Source organism: Eucyclogobius newberryi, unplaced genomic scaffold, assembly GCF_026437365.1.
Source record: "Eucyclogobius newberryi isolate DKJ021-1_F unplaced genomic scaffold, fEucNew1.0.hap1 SCAF_22, whole genome shotgun sequence".
In the NCBI taxonomy this organism is placed as follows: domain Eukaryota; kingdom Metazoa; phylum Chordata; class Actinopteri; order Gobiiformes; family Gobiidae; genus Eucyclogobius; species Eucyclogobius newberryi.
The window spans coordinates 15,462,869-15,485,550 of NW_027315857.1; the positions used below are offsets into that span (position 1 = coordinate 15,462,869).

General features: G+C 40.3%; 1 protein-coding gene across 1 annotated transcript in view; it reads left to right on the forward strand.

Moving 5' to 3' along the window:
* The window catches only part of LOC140372094 (pyruvate carboxylase, mitochondrial-like), a 340,452-nt gene that overhangs the window by 262,521 nt on the left and 55,249 nt on the right, over window positions 1-22,682 (forward strand). The window contains exons 15-17 of the mRNA XM_072459379.1: window positions 10,400-10,556; window positions 18,114-18,354; window positions 21,201-21,368. Of these exons, the coding sequence (XP_072315480.1) occupies window positions 10,400-10,556; window positions 18,114-18,354; window positions 21,201-21,368 (566 nt within the window). The remainder of the gene's footprint in view (window positions 1-10,399; window positions 10,557-18,113; window positions 18,355-21,200; window positions 21,369-22,682) is intronic.

Genomic DNA, 22,682 nt, shown 5'->3' on the forward strand with positions numbered 1-22,682 from the left:
ACTTTTTGTGCACATGGAGAAGATTGAAGGGAAGGAAACCGTTTATATAGACTTCAAAAATCACCATGGTCTGATTTTCAATTTTTAATCAGTTTTACCTCCAGTGGGGATTTCCAACAGATGGACCAGATTGAGTTTGTGAAAGTTTGTTTGCGAGAAAAAATGTTTAAAAAAATAACGCAATTACTGTCAGTCGATTTACTTTGCCACTTTTATTCAAAGACATCCTAAAATAAACAAAAGGGACAATTGAATGGGGAGATTAAGACTGGCAATTTTGCTAAGCTAGCACAAAGACGTGCTATTCCATTCAATTTCACATCGATTCCTTTTTTGCAGTACAAAGGCATTATTCAGCTCCTTTTTTTGATTTGAGCCGAAGGCCAAAGTACCAAAGCAGAACAAATGACCCAGGTCCATGCGTAATATGTAAATACAGCAATACTGCTGCTGCCAACACCAAAGTGGTTTAATGATGTGAAATGCATGAGTACAGGCTACAGACTTGAATGTTGCTACAGTTGAGTTAAATCTTATAGAAAATGTCTGATCCTGGTGTAAAATCTGAGAAGCAACTGTCAAAGAGAGACATGACTGTCGCAAAGGAGCCAAAACTACCTTTGCTTACATAACGGAACAGGTATAGAGGAGAAATATGTGCTAAAGTACAAATAAATACATCCAAGATGGAGAACATTCTACTATCACCATTTAAACATAATTCTAAACTAGCCAGCACTTTTTTTTAACAATTACAGATAATTTTGAGGTATGGTGCTGGAGAAAGTTGCAGATTTACAATAGCATGTGGCATGTGGAGTCAGAGCCAATGAAATCATCGGTAATCCATTTACCTATCCAATCCCAGTCGGAGGTTTTAACGCGTCACACTGAGATACGGAAGTAGCGCTTTCCACCCCCGATCCAAAACATTCAAGATGGCGGACCCGGCTCGTGACCCGGCTCGTGACCGCTCGTGACGTGTTTACTTCTGTTCTCGCTTCGGTTTGAACAATCAGGAAAGTCCGCTCTACTCGCCGTGATGCACGTGCGTTAGATGCGATTATACGAAGAGCGTCATCGCGATTCACGAGATATTTTCTGCGTTCGGGGACGGATAATGCAGAACACGCCTTGTTGACATGGGCTACGTAATATCCAGTTAAGCGTGTCGCGTTTTTTGCGTCACTTCTGGGTTTATGTGATTGGTTCTGTCTCTGCTCTCTAAACTCCGCCCTAGAAATTGAACCGCAGCAGTCGAGCCCCAGACCCACACACAGCTTTGATAAGTAGTTTACCAAAATGTGTTGGGAACGGCTGGTCAGGCAAGCTTTTTCTGTCCAAAAAAACCTTGAAAAACAGATCTTGTTCATTTCAAACAACTCCTCACTTTCTCGTGTAAACTCAAAACTAGCGTGCTAGCAGTGAACCTCCTGACTTGGGGGAATAAAACACTTTTACAACATCACACAACTGTACAGGCCCCTTAAAACATTCATTGTCAGGCAAAAAGCGGAGTCATTTCTTGTAACCTATAAGCTCAAGGTCGAATAACGCCAACGAGCAAAATGACACCCCTACGACGTGTTTGTAATGTTGTCACCGTTTGCCTGAATGTAGCGGCGCAGACATTACTAAGCTCTGTTCTCATGTCTCGCCGGGGTCACTTAGACAAACATAATACTCTTTTATGAGATTGTGCAGAGGCGTTTTGTTCAAATAGCTCCGCACTGATTTACTTATGCCTCTGCTTTTATCGGCTCAAACACCAGATACTTTGACACGGTAATGAAATATTGCTCTTTTTCTAACCACTCTCCACCAGGAGAAATTGAATCTAACTCTGCTTTTTCAGCACCAAAGAGACACTCGTATTTGCTTTGTGCTTCGTGTAAGACGGAACAAAGCGGGTTTAGAAATAGCACTTTGCAGGCTGTTTTGATCAGCCTGAACTACCGTGGAGAACTGCACTTTTAAAAGTTTTGATTAATGCCAAACTTTATCATGTTTTTGTTCAGTAATGCCACAAAGTAACCGTATTAATTTGGTCTTTTCACGGCTCATTCGAAAGAGAAGATCCTCAAGGTCGGTCGGGGCACTTTAGAGAGTGTTCCTCTTTTTTTTCTTCTTTCATTTATTTTTTGTCAAAATCAAAAGAGTAAAGTAGCCCAAAGAATTAATCAGAATATAAAACCTCAGTCAGACATCTGTCCCTGTGTCTGGCAAATTTATCTCAGTTTAAGTTCAAAGTAAAAGTCCTTTTTTTTCCTCTTTGTAAAGGTCTGGAAGTTATTTAATTCCAGTTCTTTATCGTCTGATGCAGTCCTCTCAACTTCAATAGACCACACACAATCAGTACTTCATAATGTGCACTTCGACACAGTGTTCTAAAATATTGTGATACATCTGTCCAACTGAAGATCGTTTGGTCCATTGGAATCTGCATATGTTCCCATTCTTCATCCGTCACAACACAATCCTTCCTTGTTTTCCCCATGTATTTTTGACGTGCCTTGTAGAATTGTTAAGATCAATAATATATTTATAGTGTACATTATTGTAGGTTTGAGATAATTCCTCTGGAGATTTCTGATTTGATTCCTTGTTGGGGAAAACTGGTGTACTCCATGCTCTGCACTGACTTGTACTTCGTCATTTGTCTGCGTTCTTCTCCATTATCCGCCAGCATTTCTCTTAGCATTACCTCAAAACTTGACCTCAGCACTGCGAGCGCAATTATCCCAAGTTGTTAAACCGTTTTAGTATCAAATTAAACGCTTCAACCTCAAGAGCTCATTGCTTACTGTGTGTGTGGGGGGGCCCAAATAACAAACAGATTAATTTCTAACTGCACTTTACATCGGGGTATTATCAAGGACGGTCTGTAATTGTTCTCATTGTCGAAATCCTCAAGCACAATTTTCTCCCTTTCTATCTCGCTTGCGTCGGCCATTTTCGGAGCGTAATTGCATATTATGGTCCTATTGGGGCCGTTCATGCCTCAAGAAGTTTCAATAGCATGTGATTTTCCTTGTTCAGTCGAGAGCAAAGTAAAAGGTACAATCATTGTCTATTGAGTGTGAACTTGCGCCGCTTCGAAGTATAGAAAGAGATTTTTTTCCCCCCTAGCGTGTGATTTTCGCAGCGAGCAAAAAAAAGGTAACAACAATAGGGTGCAATCAACGCGATGTGATGGGAGATACAGCAGCGAAGGCAAGGTACAAAGAAAAGGAGTTTATTTATCATGATAGAGCATGGGGGGGACGTTCCCAGTGTTCCGACAAGCCTTATGTATAGCAGACTAATATCAGAGCCACTATGAACGCTGTAATTAACCCTCAAAGAGCCACAGAGAGTTGGAGATTCCTTTTAGCTCAAGTCAAAGAGGAGCTGAGCCAAGCATAAATGTATCGCAGTTATGATCTATGAGCTACAGCCTATGTTTTATTTAACGCGTCCAGGAATTATTTTTAGAATCTGCTCACAAAGGGGTTGATTTCTCATAAAAAGACTGCTCCCCGTATTCCAAAGGCATCACGGCGGTTGTGTTGTTGTCAAATACTAGAACACAATATTAAGAAAATAAGACAAGATTATTTGTAGAGCACAATTCGTACACAAGTGTTTTACATAACAGGAAAATATTCATTAAAACACAATACAAATGGATAAAAACGTACATAATCCTTTGTTTTAAAAGAGGATAGTGTTTTTGTAAAAGTATTTGTCATATGCACGGCTGAACAGAACATTGTTAGAAGACGTGTACAATAATGCTGGCCGTGTCCAACCTTCTCCAAGTCCTTCATCGTGTCAAAAACCTGTCCAACGTCTTCTGATCGTGACCGTTCAAAAGGCCTCACCTGCATAGTTAAGTTTTTTTGACAAGGGCTCTTTTCTCTATAAATATAAGGTTTTGGTCTATTTCTGAGACAGTGTTGCAGCTGCAGCAACTCGAAACAAGCTGCAGGGCTCCTTTAGAAAATGTTAATTGTTGAGTACAATCATTGTCTTGTCTCTCATTATTGTGTATTGCACAGAGCCATCATGAGTAAGTTTATGAGAATAAATACTAGTTAAATGCATTCATTCAGGCAAAAGAGGAAAAACAGAGTAACGTGCCAAAGTATTGTGACATTGCAGAAACGGGTAAGCACACAGTTTAGTCCCATGTAGACGTGGGAGAGCCCATATTGAGTATATTGTATATGATTAAAATTATCTAAAAAAAAAAAAGTCCTCAAAAAGAGACAAAACAAGCATGTAAAGTTATATTTTTGCATGTTTGTGGTTCATTTAAAGGGCCATTCACAAACCTCAAACGAGACATTTACAGGCACATTTTAGCACGTTCCTGTTGCATTGTTAAAACATTGTAACATCACACACTTCCTTTCACCACGATCCTGCAGTGGAGCAACAGCTCTTGAACTCTTTTCACCTCATTTTGCGCTTCAAAATCCACACGTGTCTACGGCAACCGACTCTCCAGCACAAAAGTTCACCACGAGTTCACTGTCGACAAAGTCTTGTAGCTCCTTTGTTACAAGTTCTCATAAATCACTTAATGATCATGGGAATTAATACAGGCACATCGCAGTAGCTCCCTATACATCGCATTTATTACCCACTTAAGGGAGACGCCCACGACACATTGTCCCCTATGTACAGAAGCTGTTTTTATACGTCTTCGTTGTGATATTGCTTTCACATGTTTTTGCAGCTCAGAGGCAAAATGAATCACTGAGGAGATTAAGCAGAAAGCCCTTTGAGGATTATGCCCCTTCACTGTATATAGCATCACAGTATCCGACCGTGGAAGTACTGCGCCGTGAACTGGGACACATCACATAGTGTCCATAGGCTTCCCCCGTATCTTTTTTCGCACCGTAAAATTTATCAGATGGTCAGACAGCACATGGTTAATTATAGTAGTATAGTGCGGGATAGTGCGGGAGACCGGTTCCAATGCCCACGGCGGTGTGATCTGTAAAGCAACACAGCAGCTTTGTGGTTTTCCTTTCATTTTAAATACTCTAAATATGCAGATGCCTCTATGTAAATGGGGGTAAATTGTCTCAAATTGAAAAACCTGCTGTGTTCCCGCTTCTGTCCTTCACCAGTTGAGCTCGATCCTGGTTTAGAACGTTGTTGACTGAAGAAGCTTTGGACAGTTGGAAATTTTACCCTTTTTCCATGGAACCGCGCTGGACAACTGAGGGGATTACGGTTTAGTTCAGCGCTTGCAAATGTTTAATCTAATTCAGTCTGATTTGGGCTTGGCATTGTTACGTTTGAGACCTTATCTTTCTAGGCTTGGTTTAGTCTGGTTTAGTCTGGTTTGAACAAGAATCCTAATCATACTGTACTTCCAATAAGACCCGTTGTGTTCCCCTGCCACACTATGACTTCAGCTCATGGGCCATAAGCCTGACTCAATAAAATTTGATTTGGTGTGATTAAGGGTTTGGTGCACTCTGGTCATAAAGCCAAACTGCTGATAACCACTAAATTACGACCGTATGTTTATAGAAATCATCCATTTAATTTAAAGTATCGATTCATTTAAACATTTCACAGGCTTTCATTTGATGGTGTGTGAGATGAGACTTCTCCTTCACTTTAACGTTCTCAATAGAGAACATTAACATGGAAATAGAGAATCTTTTACAGGTATTCAAGCTTAAATGGCCTGTATAATAACTTACTGTATGTTATAATGTCATTATTCTGATATTATGTACTAAAAATATTATTTTTTAGTAAAAAAAGCAATTGTAGTGCATCTGATTCATTTTAACATTAATTCATTCATTTTGGCTCCCGTTATAACTTTACTGCTTGCCTGATCAGTCGGTGCAGAAGCATCTGGAAAAGGGCGTGGAACAATATCCTAACATGGGACGGACCACCGACAGCTACGAGCTTATAGCATGTGTTGAAAACGTCTCCTTTAGTCATCTTTATAATATACCGAACAAAATATATCACTCATTTTACCTTAGATTTACAGAGATTAGTGTTGATTCTGCTGACATCCGCTTTGTTTCCATAACCCTTTTTTACTCATAAGCCTCCATGTTTGTTTAGACACACACACCGTGCATTATTTTTCATGGTTAATCCGCCTGTCAGTCAAACCCAGTTAAAGTTGAGAAGACGGAACAATATATGTGTAATGTACAGTTGAAGAGTGCCAAAACGTCGCAATACTGACCTAACTTAATACTGATGTGCAATTCTGTCGTATGTGCAATTGCTGTTGGAATTCATGTGCAATTACTGTGAAATTCATGTGCAATCTATGTGCTGTCGTGACACATATTCATGTGCAATTACTGTCGGGATCACATGCAATGGTATTTATGTATTTATTTGTCTATGGGAGTTTTTATTTATTTATAGGAGATCTTCTACTGAAAGTGTTTTTCAGACTTCCTATAAGTGATCTGTTCTTCTGTATCTACCTCTGTATCTACCTGCGTTGCACCAATGAAATTTCCCCATGTGGGACAATAAAGGAATATCTTATCTTATCTTATCTTATCTTAAACCAGTTGATGTTACACTGAGTCTCGGTATTGGAATGGTCAAAAAGATAATTGTTTTTAAGGGTCTACAGCAGGGGGCACCAACCTTTTTTGGGCTAAGGGCTATCATTAAATTTGCCTATGGGCCTCCAATTACATTAATCATAACCAAATAATTTAAGATATTGTTTAATAAATGTGCATGTGTGGGGTATTTGTGTGCATTGAGCATGTATTTTTTCATTTGAAACCCCAAGCCTAATTCACATTTTATACTAGTGAATTATAAGAACAACAACATAAATCCTCCTGTGGCTCTATGTTTCAGTGTTCATTTCAGTCGTGTGTGAATTCTGATTTAAGTTAGACCTGGGTTAGTTCTGGCCTGTATTGGTCCTGGTCTGATTCTGTGTGTGTCCTGCACTGATGTCTCCTCTGCTCTATAACAGTCTATTCCTGACACTCACAAAGACAGTCATTTCTGCTCATCTTTTTATTTGTTATTATTAGTTAATACAGGTGATACAGAGCTGGTTATCTCATCTGTTGCATGCCCAGATCTCAAATAAATAGGCTTGGTAAAGTTTTTGGTGAAGTTTTGGCTGACGTGTTCACATAGGCACCCAGGTACCAGGTTGGTGACCCCTGGTCAATACTCAAGGATCATGCTTAACCAGGCTTTGACCTCAAGTCATGTGGTTGATGTGCTGGTACTCTCAAAACCTTGATTATTCATAATTTGCTATTTGTAAGTGCTAATACTTCAAGGAAGAATAGAAAAAGAACACTACCAAAGTAATTTGTTGAAGTCCACGGATGAAAACACACAAGAATAGCTCCAGGAGTATCACCATGAAGCCCTGGTCTTTACACGTCTGAGGATGATGAACACCTATGATGAGGACTTCGACTTGGCCAGAGGCCAAAGAGACCCAGCTGGTGTCTTCCACTATCCGGCTCTCCTGGGCGAGCCTCGCTCAGAGGAAAGCGCCCTGGTGCAGCCACTTGCTTCCCTGGAGAGTGCTCTAGTCAAGGACCTCCGTGAGCAGCTGGAGCGAGTGACAGCCGAGCTTGAAGATCAGGTCCAAGTCACCAAGTCATTGGACTAGAAGCTATAAGACTCAGGAAAGGCCAATCTCACTCCTCAAAAGAAAATAAACCAGCTGGAAGTGCAACTCATGGCACATAAGGAAATCCTCTGTCTATATAATGCTGCAGTACAGGACAATGTGCAACTCGAACAGGAAGTTGCCGACGCCATCAGAGTCATGAAGAAGAAGAAAGACGAGCTTAAAGAGCAGGACATTGTAATGACTGAGCTTGATTTCCAGAAGCGCGAGAAACAAAGAGCAGCTCAAGCCACTCGCTTAAAAAGACTCCCAGGCCCAGGCGCTGACAGCACTAAAACACTTCAACCACTACCCCAAAAACAAACGTTTCATTGTTTTACTTGACAAAACCTTATTTCACATGCCAGCTACAGTTTTATTTTTTTTATATACCATAACTTTTTATCCACTTGCTCTTGTAATCTACTCATCTATCAGAGATTAGAGGAATCCTTCTGCAGACCCAAGGCCTTTGAACATTTCATGGTGTCTTAAGATTTTGCTGGTTTTCATGAGATAGTTTATCCCACACCCCTATTCTTTTGAACCCCCAGTGTTGACAGATTAGAGTTTGCTTGCCTTTCCAAAAGCAGCAGGCTTGTAGTGGTCCCGTCCGACGCTTCAGTGTGTGGGTCAGCTGTCTATTTACGTATCACACAATTATCAAAGTAAGCTGTCCTATCCCAAATGAATCTCCATTTCAGCAGCATGTAGAGGGCTCACATGCAATCACGTACTCCTGCTTAATAATCTGAATCTCTAAAGGCAAATTCCAATTCTGCAAGGATGCTAACTATATGTGTTAGACTGACCTACAAGCTGATGTGTACTACCAAAGACTAAGCAGGATAGTAATGAACATCTGCATGATAAAGTTAGTAAAATAAGTAGAATATAGAGAAAGGGTTAGGCAATGCAATGCAAAGCTGAATCACGGAGCAGTGAATTACTTTGTATACCGTATTTTCCGGACTATAAGTTGCACCGGAGTATAAGTCGCACCAGCCAAAAATTGCATAATAGAGAAGAAAACAATCTATATAAGTCGCACTGGAGTATGAAATGTGGTTGCAAGTGTGAAAATAACAAATAATATCACATAAGTTGCTCCAGAGTCTAAGTATAAGTCGCACCCAGCCAAAACTATGAAAAAAGGTGCGACGTATAGTCTGGAAAATACGGTACTTTGTGTACAAATGGTGCTCTATAAATAAACTTACCTTGCATAAGGGTTAAACAGCTGTATGGAGCGTGCTATGAATGTTGTCTTGTATTCACTGGGCCGTATTTAACACAAATTTACTGTAAAGCAGCATTTACCCCTGAATTAGATGATCAAATACTTGAGCTTTCATCTGGGTAGTAGTATATCTATTACTCTTAAACTTGAAATACAGTATTATGGCCAACAACTCTACAAGTTTTGAAACGATAATAAACGGCGTCACCCCAAGGCCAGGCTAGTCTGTATCCTTATTTATACTGTAACACTTTCACATGAAGGCTGTTGAAATTGATGGATGCTAAGAACTCCAACGATTTCCATTACTTTGTCAAGCTACAAAAATCAAATTTCAAATGAGCAATGTTAGAAGTGAAAGAGATGGGTTTTCTGGGGCGTTCCGACTTCTGGAGCGACGAAGAACGAGCGAGCGCGCTTGGTATTCTCGGCGTGTCCAAATATATGAGTGCTCGGAAAATGAAATTTAATGATGACAGTGTTGGATCAGCAGAAACCCACTGGAGGCTCAATATTTCTGGCTGATATGATAAACGGGGATGAGATTCACTAATCTACTCCCCCAGAAAGGGAAATGAGAGATCGCTATCTCTCCCTTTTCCACTCGTCCGCTCAAACATTCTTACTTTAAAAGGACGAGATAAAAGTCTAAGTAAGCACTATGAATACGCTTTAAGTTCCAGATTTTATTTTTTTCAATGTGTGCAATTTCTCTGGGCGCATGGAAGAAGAAGGGGAACGCTTATCACCTTGTAAATAAAACCTAAATCTTTACAATCTTTCATTCACATTTGATTCATTGCAAACTTTATACAAAAAATGGTGAAATAAAGCCAAGCAGTTATTTTTAATTAACCATCCTTATTCATACTACCACATTAGTATTAGTCTACATTTGCCAGTAAATCTCTTAATTAAACTACAAGGTGGACGGAAAATATCATTCCATTCAGATACAAAGTAGAAATGGTGGATAGGTGGCACTTTTTGACTTTCATCCTCTGCATAAGGACCTCTTGCAGCACGGTGGCATAGTGGTTAGCACTCTCGCCTCACAGCAAGAAGGTCGCACGGTCGACTTCTGGGCCAGACCAGTTCTTTCTGTGCGGAGTCGGTTTCTCCACCATCAAAATGCACCAGAGCTAATCCTGAGCAAGCAGATCTCAAGATGTGGAGATGGGTCATGAGCAGATGCCCCAGCGTCTTTGAAGGATGGGTCAAATGCCCCTACGGAGACCATGAAGGCTAATCTAATTTATGGAGTGCAGCGGAAACCTTTGAACCCTTTTCTACTTAGACTAGTAAGTAGTGGATTAGCACAGAAATATACATTACTGGACTGTTTGACTCATTAGAGCTCATTATATTTAATCACAAACAAGTGCAGGCAGGTTCGACAATGGGGTCAAACTCATTTCCATTTCCCGTGGCATATGATGAATGTTGTTATTGCTCAAATTGAGATTAAAGTTAAAATGGCATCAAAGGATCTGAAGTTAACTTTGCATTGTTTGGTGCAGGTGCCACGTTTGATGTGGCGATGCGCTTCCTGTCCGAGTGTCCGTGGAAGCGGCTGCAGGAGCTGAGGGCTTTGATCCCAAACGTCCCATTTCAGATGCTGCTGAGAGGGGCCAACGCTGTGGGCTACACCAACTACCCCGATAACGCCGTCTTCAAGTGAGTCCACCCACACGGTTATACACTTCAAACATGACCTTCTTAAAAGTGTAGTGTTGATAGTACGAGTTTTGAGGCTCGTTTGTTCATTGGGATCTCCATTAGCTGTTGACTGTTCATCCTGGGGTCAAAGTATTGCATACAGTTCATAGTTTGTATAAATGTGTGGGCGAAAGTCATACTTGACTTACTGGAAATCCAAGAGTACGTTTCATGGCAACCACAGAGTCGGCTACGAGGTTGTAGAATGCTCCCACTCTCCAACTCTCGCCTCTGGTTTCCACGGGGCGGGCACTTAGCGACGTCAATCAAAGCTGTTGCTAACGCGAGCTGGAGCGGGAACCTCGGGGAAAGGGTGACGTTCACTTCCCATTTGGAACGTGGTGGCTAACAGGCTAGCGCTATCCATTCAGTTATACAGTCTATATCAGGCATGTCCAAACTTTGGCCCGAGGGCCAAATGTGGCCCGCAGACCAATTTTTGTTGGCCCTCCGGCTTCCCGCTAAGTTGGTCAAAACAACAAAAAGTTATGATTTTGTTTCTTATTAAAGGTGTGGAGGCTCATTTAAACTATGTCAAATGCAATATTTTAAATGATTCATTTGACAAAGTCGACATTTTTGGGTTGTTTATGGCCCTCTGCTCCGTACAAGTTAAAAAAGCGGCCCTCTGTGAAAAAACTTTGGACAACCCTGGTTTATATGGTTAAACATTTCATAAGATAATGCTGCAGTTTAAAACACCCAATTTAAAATGCGTCAAAGCAGAGCAATGATTAAACAAAACGGGTCAATAGCCTTATTTTAAATGTCTATAATAACACAAGCCAAGTCTCTGCTCGTTCGGAGACAGAACATCAATGGCGACCTCAGAAGAAAAATGCCTATAGGAAAATGCAAAGCAATAATACGCCTATTTGCAACATTAATCTTTTGTTTTGGCTCTAAATCCAAACTGTGTTGCCAATCTCTGTTTATAGAAACGATAATCCCGGTAATGTATAGGAGCTTTAAATAGCAGCACACTTATATTACACGCGTGGCAATGACTGATGCGGGCCACTTGATGTATGCACTGTGATTCAGATCGCGGCGCAAACAATACGTCACGGGCCGAACGGAGAGAAATACAAACTAAAAATACTGTAATTTCCTATGTACATCAGCTGCCGCCCCCGGCTCAAAGGCTTTCTCCACAGACGCTGCGCTGTGGAGCCAGATGCTACTCCTGCATCATTGTCTGTCGCTCTTGCCAAGCATTTCCTTTGAAAACAACACGGATGACCAATGGTACTGCAGTCATGTAGTTTGTAATCAAATTGTCAGTGATAATAAATGAATGAATAACTTTGTCGAAGCATCTGCCAACGTAAACAGTGTAATCGCTTTAACATCAATGATCAAATATAACTACCATAGACTGATGGATACAGGCTCGTCTTTTCTTTTTTTTCTTTCTTTCTTTGTTGATCCCAAAAGAAATTCAAATTTCGGCTGCAGCAAACAATTTAAATATCTTGAATTTGAATCTGACAAGTTGCTACATGTCCTTCCCCACTCTCATCCCCATCGTGTCCAAGGCTACGGGTTAAAAAATCCTTAAAAAGATCAAATTAAATAAAGATGTCAGTTCATTCTTTTTTCATTAATATGGTGAAGAAAATGTCAGCAAAGGCAGTTATTTGCCTGTGCGTCTGGGTATTTATTAATCTTTATTTAACCAGGAAAAAAGGGGAAAACATGACACATTTTATGAAAAATTTAGCTTGATGATGGTTAAAAAAACACTTCTTTCCCCCAGTCAGTTCGGTACTTATATATAATTTGTTACATTTCAAGAAGTTTGCTGCAATGTCCTTCCCCAGTCTCATCCCCATTTTTGCACTATTCTGTCCTGTCTAATAAAGTCTGCAGGGCAAAAAATCTTTTAAGAAAAAATCCAGAACACATGGTCCAATTCACATCCTAAGTGACTAATTCAGACAAACTATTCGAGCTCATTGGGCGAAGTATGTACAGTAGTTAACCCCGCCCCGCTACAGGGTTTCACTGGAGCTCAAACGCTGGAGGCCATTGCTTTTAGTGAGCGTTGCACTTTACCTGACATTTCTCTCGCTTTTCAAACCCACTGCACAAAACATTCACAAAACAATCTTTCGACGTCTATTTAATCAAGGTTATGTTGCGTTTCTCAAGCCAAAACAGCGCCGATAACACAACCGGCTCCACTTTCCCAGCCTAATGAAGCTCAAATGACTTCCTAAACCGCTCGTATTGAAAAGCTCATTTCTCCGGCCTGGATCCAGAATCAGTGTTCCTTAATGTACTCCGATGCGATGCAGCACATTAGCACCGGCCGCAGACCACACGCCTCGCACGCACTTAATCAGGTCATGTTCCCCGGCTCCCATCGTCTCATGCCCAGTGACTTTTAGCCGAAGTGCCGGAGATGCATCATTGATACAGATAAACCGCGGCGGTAATGTATTTTAGAGCTAGGAATACCTCCGCCCACACGAGCCTCCTCTTCAAACGGGAGATCGCAGTGACGTTGAGGGCTGCCGTGTCTGCAGACGTGCACGTATCGGATGAATTAGCGGCGGCTTTGTGACTTAATGCGAGCCGCTCGTATGTGTAATGGCTGCTGTAGAGTCACGTTGTACTGTCGCTCGGCCCATATCAAAGGCCAGTTGGAATAACATTATAGGAATAGCATTATCTGTGACAAGTGAAGAAGATTGTTTGTATTAGCGAGTGGGCTGAGCTATGTCAGAGAGCGAGTCAACATTACTTTAACTACTCTATCTATCTATAGACCCTTTTGTAAAGCATTCTAAAGTCCAGAGTGGAGGCAGAATTGTAGTGGAATATAATATAATAATAAAAAAAAATCTTAGTGGCACTGACCATCAAGGACTACCATTATAATGGACCTTTGTAAAATGGAGTACAGTTTCCTGATCTGATCTGATGGGGGGGGAGATAATTAAAAGGAGACAAATGAGGGCACATATTGTCCCATTTTGGTCCAAAGTCTTTTGAATTTGTCCATTTTCAAATTAAGTCTGAATGTAATATTTTCAATTTCTGGAATGTCAACTATGTCAGGCCAGTCCTTGATTATTGATGTAGTTTCTTACAGATATATACTACATTCTTTACTACACATACTTTTTTGTGAAGCTCGAATACAATTCGAGGCTAGAACATATTTTTCCATCTTTTGTGGTGGTCAATTGCTAGCCTGGAAATTCTAAATTGTTGCTTATTTTTTTGTTATAAAGACCATCATTTAGAACTGTTGTCAGTTTTTATTAGAAAACGTGTTGTGGTTTTCATTTTGTCTCCAGCCACCTCCATTTTAGAATGTTTGAACATTCTTACGACATAAAGAGTCTATAGGTTGCACAGTTTATATAGTTCTGCTGATAATGTTGGTTCAATTCCAATCCAAGCACATAGTTATTGTGCCTGATGTGTCTGACGAGGAGCCTCTGGCATCAACATCTGCCACTTACAGTGCTAAGTACGAGCTGAGACAAATGAAGTGAACATACTTAAAGCTGCATTACCAAATGTTCAAAGCATGAAAGGAGAAAGTAAACTCTTTCCTAGTTCTCACCAACTCTTGCTAGTCAGTGTTGTGCCTGAATTTCATAATTCATAATCTTCATAATTTTGGTGAACGTGAACTGAACGAACGGTATAACTGCTGATGAACGATAATATGAACGCGTTCTTTCTGGTGTCTGTGAACAGCACCTTCGTTCTTTTTTATTTTTGTTCAATAAAGTGTCAGATTTCTACAGACTTCCCGGCGAAAAACACCGTTAAGTTGCCCAAAAAGAGCCTATGTCTGGCAAGTGTGAGAGCTCCAAAATTGTAGAGGCCGATAGCGCAGACAGAGATTTTGCGTGTCGCACCGCGCTGCGCATGTGCATCAAAACAAAAAGCAGCACGGACGCGACAGCAACGTGTGTCAACAGAACGGCAACGATTCGCCCTGCTACGACCAGTTACGTGAGTTTTATAAGGTCGGTGAGGATGGGAACAATCTAACATTTATGTGCAAACTTTGCCCAGCAAGTTTTCCCTCATTTTTTTGAGAATATACTGTGGGGCTGAAAGCTGCAACTGCTGCTAGTACTACTACTACTACTACTACTACTGCTACTAGTGTGGGCTGGACAACAACAAATGAGCGAAGTCTGGATGTGTAAGGATTCAAAATTGGATTTGAAGATGAAATCTGACACATAGTTTCAGCATTAAACTAATAAAATAATTGCTGCCTGTGGTTGTATTTGGGCTGTGGAAATAATTTAGAACAATTATTGCATAGTTTTGAAAAAAAATAAGATAAGATATTCCTTTATTGTCCCACATGGGGAAATTTCATTGTTGCAACGCAGGTAGATACAGAGGTAGATACAGAAGAACAGATCACTTATAGGAAGTCTGAAAAACACTTTCAGTAGAAGATCTCCTATAAATAAATAAAAACTCCCATAGACAAATAAATAAATACCATTGCATGTGATCACGACAGTAATTGCACATGAATATGTGTCACGACAGCACATAGATTGCACATGAATTTCACAGTAATTGCACATGAATTGCACATGAATAACTGAACTAGTTCATTTTTTGGAGCTGTGAACTTAGTTAAAAAAATGTAACTATGAACTGAACTAGTTCATTTTAAAATTTTTGAACTATGAACTGAACTAGTTCATGTAGAAAGTGAACTTTCCCAACACTTTATTCAGACGACAAAGTAAAGCTGGGCTGGACCGCCAATGATCGATCAAGCAAAACCTAAACCAATGAAAACAGAATGGACAAAATTCAGAAAAACCGAGACCCTAAAGTGACAGACTATATAAGCACGTGTTCTAGTGGTTCCAGAGGACAGCCGTGTGCCTCACACTGTCCTGACCAGGTGTTATTAAAATCTTAGCAATTTCATTCTGTGAGTCCTCAAGGCGTCTAAAAAACTCATAAGCAAAGTTTGTTATTACAGCATTCAATGTGGGAAAAATGTTTTGCACAAGCAGCAGACTGGCACTTATCATTAAGTTCATCTTTATATGCATCCTGCAGCTTCTTCAACTCACTTTTACTCTTGTCTGAGCCACAACGGCAGCATAGGGCCAGTTATTAAGTTTGTGTTTAAGTTGGAGTTACTTTTACATGATCTGTGCACATGTGACATTTTCCTGCTAGTTTGTTTTGTGCATACAATTCCCAGCACTAAAGTGAATGAATGTTATTCATTATTGTCACAGAAGTCACTCCTGATGTAACCAAAGGGGACAAAGCAGACCTAAGATGCTCCTTTGTCCTCCTGAGTTAAACTTGATCTCATACTGCTCTGCATAGTGTGAAAATGCTGTAGCAGTCAGAGTGAGGGACATAATGACCCGGTCATTTGCATGTCGCTGCCGACAGTCAATTGGAGCAACGCTTACGGCTCTTTCATCCGAGTTTGTGATCAATAAAATACTTTATTTTTAGATGCAAACAGCCCACAACAGCTTGACCTTGTCACAAAGTTTGGATTGTACAATTTACTCAGTGGGAGAAAACACAAAATATTTCATTTACAAGAATAGCAACAGATTTTTACAATAGACAACAGTTTTTACATGGATGGAAATCAGTCCATGAGTCCAGCATGTTTACATCATTCCAACTAAACTCTCCTGTATGCTGGACCATGAGTGTCGCCCCCTGCAGGACACTTTCATAATCATGTGCAAAACTGTCATAATCATGTGCAATACTGTCATAATCATGTGCAATACTGTGACATATCAGTAATTGCTGGTGCAATATTTTCTGTTTGTATAACATCTGTAAATAAGTGTTGTTAAGATTATAAGATTTATTTCTAAGTTATCTGTTTTTATGATTATACTTCTGTGCCTAATCTGTGTTGCAACAATGGAATTCCCCCGTTTTGGGACAAATAATGGTTACCATGTAATGTATATGTCTTAAGATTAGCAAGAAATATACAGAACATGGTTATATATGTGCCACACACTAAAATGGATAACAGATTTGACCCATTATAGATGTTCATATAATGCATGAATTCTATTAAACAAGCCTGTGTTATAACTGCAAGTAGTCATAATGTTTTGCTTGGTCTTTTTATATCTCCATTCATCTCCCTTTTCATTTTTTCACACACTTCTCTTTTACTACTCCTCCCTTGTTGCGGTGCGTGCGTTTGTCCCGTAGGGGGGATTGCCACTGGAAATTTGCACACGATTGTGATTAATTGCTTTGATCTGTTTTCGCCCGACTCGCTGCTCATCCTCCCTCAGTCCCCTCCCTTTCTCTCTCTCTCTCTCGCTCTCGCTCTCTCGCACACTCTCTCACCCTCGACATTTTGGCTGTGCAGCGGCCCGCGGCAAAGTGGCTCCAGCATCTTCATTAACGGAATCAAATCAGGGACTAATTTCATTTTATCTAATTGATTTAAACAGGATTTCACAGGTCACAGTACAGTAGCCTGGATATATCCAGCTTACCTCAGGGTCCCGGGGGATTTGAAGAGCGGTGTGGCTGCTAAGTGGCTGCATTTGACAGAAAACATTTGCAACAATACCTTGCAAAGGTTTAAGGACATTATAAGTACATTTATTTACAAAACAAACCAAATTGTGCCACTTAAAGCTCGACCAAGGTACGCGTAAATATTCATGTTTATCAATGTTTCCCACTGAACCTTAGTTTAGGTTTGGAACAGCAGAAGTGAGGGCCCAAAAAAAGGGTAAAACTGTCTCCAATCATTTATTTCCATTAACCCAATTGTAAAGATTTAGGTTTATCATTATGACTAGATTCAAATGCTAAAATTACTATATATTAAGCTTTTTTGTGTTGTTCAAAGCTAAATTCTCCTTTATAGTCAGTCAAAAACATTTTCATTACACCAATCATTTCTAGATCTTTAATAAATCCTGTTATTCATTCAAGAAAACATTGTAGACTGTTGTAGGTTTTGCAATGTGGAGCCACTTTTCATTAGTATGCTCAATGAATAGCACGCAGTCATGTAGAGCAAATCCCCCGGTGGCTCTACATTAGCCTTATCTGTTTACTCCACAAACAAAGGGCTTTTTCTGTACGTGAAGAATGCATTTTGGGTAACACACGGCACACTCCTAGTTTATGAAAAAGCTGATTAAGACGCCGAGGCCAAGGCAATAATAGAAAGGATTTAGCACTCACAAGCGCGATAAAGGCGTCTGTGCGCGTTACTGTGAGCTCCTGCGGGTTGTGTAAGCCGGCTGACTTTTTTATGGAAATCGTCTCTATATTGTATTTACTCAGGTGTAGAGATATTTATGACTTGCGATATGAAGGTGGATATAAACAGCTTATCCTGACCCAAATGTGGAATATTTCACGGCGAACACAGCGTGAGAATCTCATTACGCATATGTGAGCCTATGTGATAATCTTGTCGGTATGAAATGAAAGAGAGAACGTTGTGGAGCTCCGTGGACTCGCGTAACACTTCTCTTTCGACTTTGGCAGGTTTTGTGAGGTGGCAAAGGAGAACGGCATGGATATCTTCAGGGTGTTCGACTCCCTGAACTACCTGCCCAACATGCTGCTGGGTATGGAGGCAGCCGGGGCAGCAGGGGGCGTCGTGGAGGCGGCCATCTCCTACACGGGCGACGTGTCCGACCCCATGAGGCAGAAGTACTCCATGGAATACTACATGAAACTGGCCGACGAGCTGGTCAAAGCCGGGACACACATCCTGTCGATAAAGGTGCGAGTTACGGTCAACGAAATCACACAAATCCACTGTTTATATCTTTAAATTAGACTAAATTGGCTTTAATTTTGTTTATTTTATTCATCCCCAAATTTAGATTATTGTTATTACGGACATAAACCGGCTAGCAATAAGTAAGTAAATGATAGCGATAGAAACAAAAATTAAATATCAGTGTTGTGGTGAGAATGAAATACTATAAATCTGTCCATCTCCCATATCATCCTAATATTTAAAAATACTTATTTTAAGACATATTTTTCTGTCTATATAAATTCAAACTAATGATAATGTGTGTTCCAGATTGAGGTTTTGGTCTTTTATTGTTGAGAAACCCTTTGCAAATGGGTAATAATTAAAGCTGCACTATGCGGTGTCTTCTGCTGGTCAGTGCATTGTACAACAATCACCATGGAGACCAGCATTGCCAGACCAAGTCACAGAGCTACATAGATTGTTTTTAAGTCGTTTTGAGCAATACAATAATACATACATACAATATAATACCATCCTGTGAAACATTACAGTCAAAGCAAGAACACATTATGAATCTCAGTTAGTGTGATTCATAAGTGCAGCTTATTGCAGCTTTTAATACAAAATACTTGGATTAGGTGGGTGTTGCCCTCTACTGGAAGCAGTGAGGAGTGAAGCATGTTTAAAATGGCAAATTTGCAGCACAGCTATTAGAACGCTGCTTAGTAGAGTACCTATTTTTTTGGTATTTGTTAACCCTTTACAATAATTACACTTTAATTAGCACAAATAAAGCATCAACAGCAATTTAATTCATAATAAACCAGACAGCAACACCTACTCCTAACCCTAAACCTTAAAGAAGTCACTAAGACTGAATCATCCTTAATAAACTATTTGTTCTTTATGAATGAATATAAAGTCAAATCTCCTGTCTGACATGAACTCCAAGTGCATACGGTGTAACGAACACTTCCTGAGTACAAATCAAATATGTTTTCCTGACTCTCACTAACCTCCTGAGTGTTTTCTCACCTGACAAACCAGTATCATGCATGAGCTCTTGTTTTGACAGACTCCGTGACATCGTTATCATGAACATTAGCAGTCGCCACACACACAATAGCTGTGATCTGCCTGTTGCATCTGTAGCAGCCCCTCACGTGTTTAACTCGTTTCAACCCATCGGAATAAGTTCTCTAAGCCGCTTATCTAAATGAATTGACAGATAGTGGTGAATGAATTTCTGAATTGGAGCGTGACAAAATATTTTCCAATGCCGAAGTGATAAAGTGTTGCTTCTGCTGAGGAGAGCGAGGCGGCTAATCACATAAAAACTCCGTCGCGGCTAACGAGGTTAACTTTGAACAGGGAAACGCGACTTCACACGGGGCTGGATCACTAAAAAGACACTGGGAACGCACCCCTTTATTTCTGCTAATATCAATTAATCTCCAGTTCGCGAGCGGAGACACACCAAGGCAACCGGCAGCTTCTGTTTTGTTATGTTAATGAAGCGCTTATCAATGTGAATTAAATTGTTTTTCTCTGTTGAGCTATCAAATTATTAACAAGTGGAATTATTGTTATTGAAGCCGCGAAAACAAGTCTCATCTATTTCAGCCCGTTTTGAATTCACTCATTGCCAATTCTACCGTACAAAGTGAGGATTATTATAATTTGGTAAATGTAGCCTTTAGTTTTCATGCTCTGATGTTCGTTAACAGCCTCTTTCTTTCTTTCTCGTGTTTTGTTGTGTTTCTGCTCGACCGAATCCACCGAATTACCGTCACTTTTGCGGTCGGTGCCAGCTTCCTGCCTCAGGCCTGTGCTGTGCATCTGCGCACTAATGAGGGCGAAGGCAGGCGCTCCCAAATTAATCTTGTTTAACCAAGTTTACCGGTCCATTTCCAAAAACGAAAAGGCGATTGGCCCGGCCAGGAAGCAGTCAACGGCCAACGCACATCGTGATTAAAGAGAACGCCTGGAGTTTAATTCGCCGCGCTCGTAAATACTGGTCGTTTAAAGTCTTTTTAAATGTGGATCTTTTGCTCAGGATGCTGATAATTGTTTTTATTTTATCTCTTAAATGGAATATTATATCAAACGGGTAATATTTCTATTATACCCATTCAACACAATCGAGGAAACTAGATGCATTCTGCCTAAACATGATATTTGACCTTTAGTAATACAAATTTAATAGGCAATACTTCTTGTTGAGTAAATGGGTCGATGCATTCCATGTTTACTAATCAATTCTTAGTCAGCTGAATGATGAATGTGTTTATGAACCGCTGTTAAGTTAAGTATGAGCTTTTTATTTTAGTTTTGTTCATTTATGATCAAGGTTATGTCAAAGGGGGTTTGACTTGATTTGTGTTTTTACCTGCTGTACATACACATTTTTGTTTCACACCAATCGAGTAGATATTTGCGGAGGAAATGTCTGGAGCATGACAGGAAGTGACATCACTCTAGGGACCCTCATTCCAGTTTAATGTCCAGTTCATGCATAATTTACACACCAAAACAACTTTTTTAAACAGGAATTCAACAAAATGAAGCTCGTATATTTTTATTTTTTGTCAAATAAAAAAAAATTGACATGAGATGAGTTTTCTCAGTGTTTGCTGGGTAATTTCCTAGTGTGATGTCATAAATTACAAACAGGAAATTCAATTATAAACTTAAAAAATAGCTATTCTGTGATAACATTTCTATAACTTTGAGCAAAATTCAAAATAAATCATATTAACTGCATTTTAGTTCAAGAGTCACTGACGTGTCCTTTAGTATGGAGATTGAATCGTTAAAAATGTTTGTAAAGCCGTGTTTGACTTTGTGTCTGACTTTGTGCACAGGACATGGCCGGCCTGCTGAAGCCCGAGTCCAGTAAACTCCTGATCGGGTCCCTGAGAGACCGCTTCCCCGACCTCCCCATCCACGTCCACACCCACGACACGGCCGGGGCGGGCGTGGCTGCCATGCTGGCCTGTGCCGAGGCAGGGGCCGACGTGGTGGATGTGGCGGTAAGTTGGATACTATGGGCATTTCAGACTTTTTTTCTATAACACTTGACCTTTTTTCTAAGTAGTATTTTTAATATTGCCCAATGATCTTTTGCAAGTTCTGATAAATATCTAGACCATTCTAAAATAACTCATTCTAAGAATGAGTGGGTGTCAACAGAACACAGCTCTAATACTCGCTGCATATTCATGGATTTCAAGTGATGAGAAACGTTTCCATGATATTCAACAATTTAAAACAAAATGTTCTATTATTCCAATGGTCAAAAGTCACTGGGTTATGCAGCGCTCCAGAGTTGAGCAGGATAAAAGCCAAAACAACACTTTGCACGGAGCTCCCACAAAGCTACAAACTGTCCAAATTACAAAGTTGCACACTAAACATTCACTTTGCAGTAGTTCTTAGCAGGTGCTTTGGGAATATAACAAGATTTTGCACAGTGTGAAAACGGCCATCTTTGGGTCACGTCAGCATATTCGGATTTGAATAGCCCTCTGCTTCACTGGTCTGTGTCTGACGAGAGCGTTTCTCTGTTTTCTCTGCTTTGGATTAGTAGACTCTTTCCAATCACAAACGCACATGTAAAAACTAGCTTCCAGATCAGGTCAGCGTGCACGTTTGGCGGTGTTGAGGTCACTAGTTTTAGAAGGTTTCAGGGAAGTTTTAACAGTTAAATTCACTTCAGGGTCAGAGGAATGAGAGAAGCGACAGCCTCACTTTAGCCTCAACAACGCCCCTAAAACTGAACTATTGAAACATACTAAGCACTTACAAACATAACAGTGCGACACAGTGGAAATCGGGCGTAATAAAAGTCTGAAACTCACTGAAGAAGCCTCTCGTCTCATGGCGGTGGCAGCCGTCTCTGATCGGTCGCATGTTAAAGCCGTTTGTTGGTTTGCTGACAATAATAATTGCCGTGGCTCTGGCGATGGATAAGGATAATGTGGAGCTGCGTTTAACGGTTTATCTGCTCACTCTTTCTCCCTGTTTGGCACAGTTCCAGAGATAAAGTGTAGGTGATATGATCTATTATATAAAACACAATCAACAGAAAATTCATCCATAAAATGGAAGATGGAATGGAACAAAAACCGACGTCGCTCTCGCCTGCTGCACTCACCTTCTGCCACCAGGGGGCGCACATGAGCCAAAATTATCTGAAGAAAACAAACTATCGCGCTCGTATAACCTATATGTATGCTGACAATATCTTTGTATAAATGTGTTTGACGGAGGTTTATTTCTCTTTTATGTTAACAGATTAGCACAGTATAATGTCATACAATAAGCACGTGTAGGTCTGTCCTCAA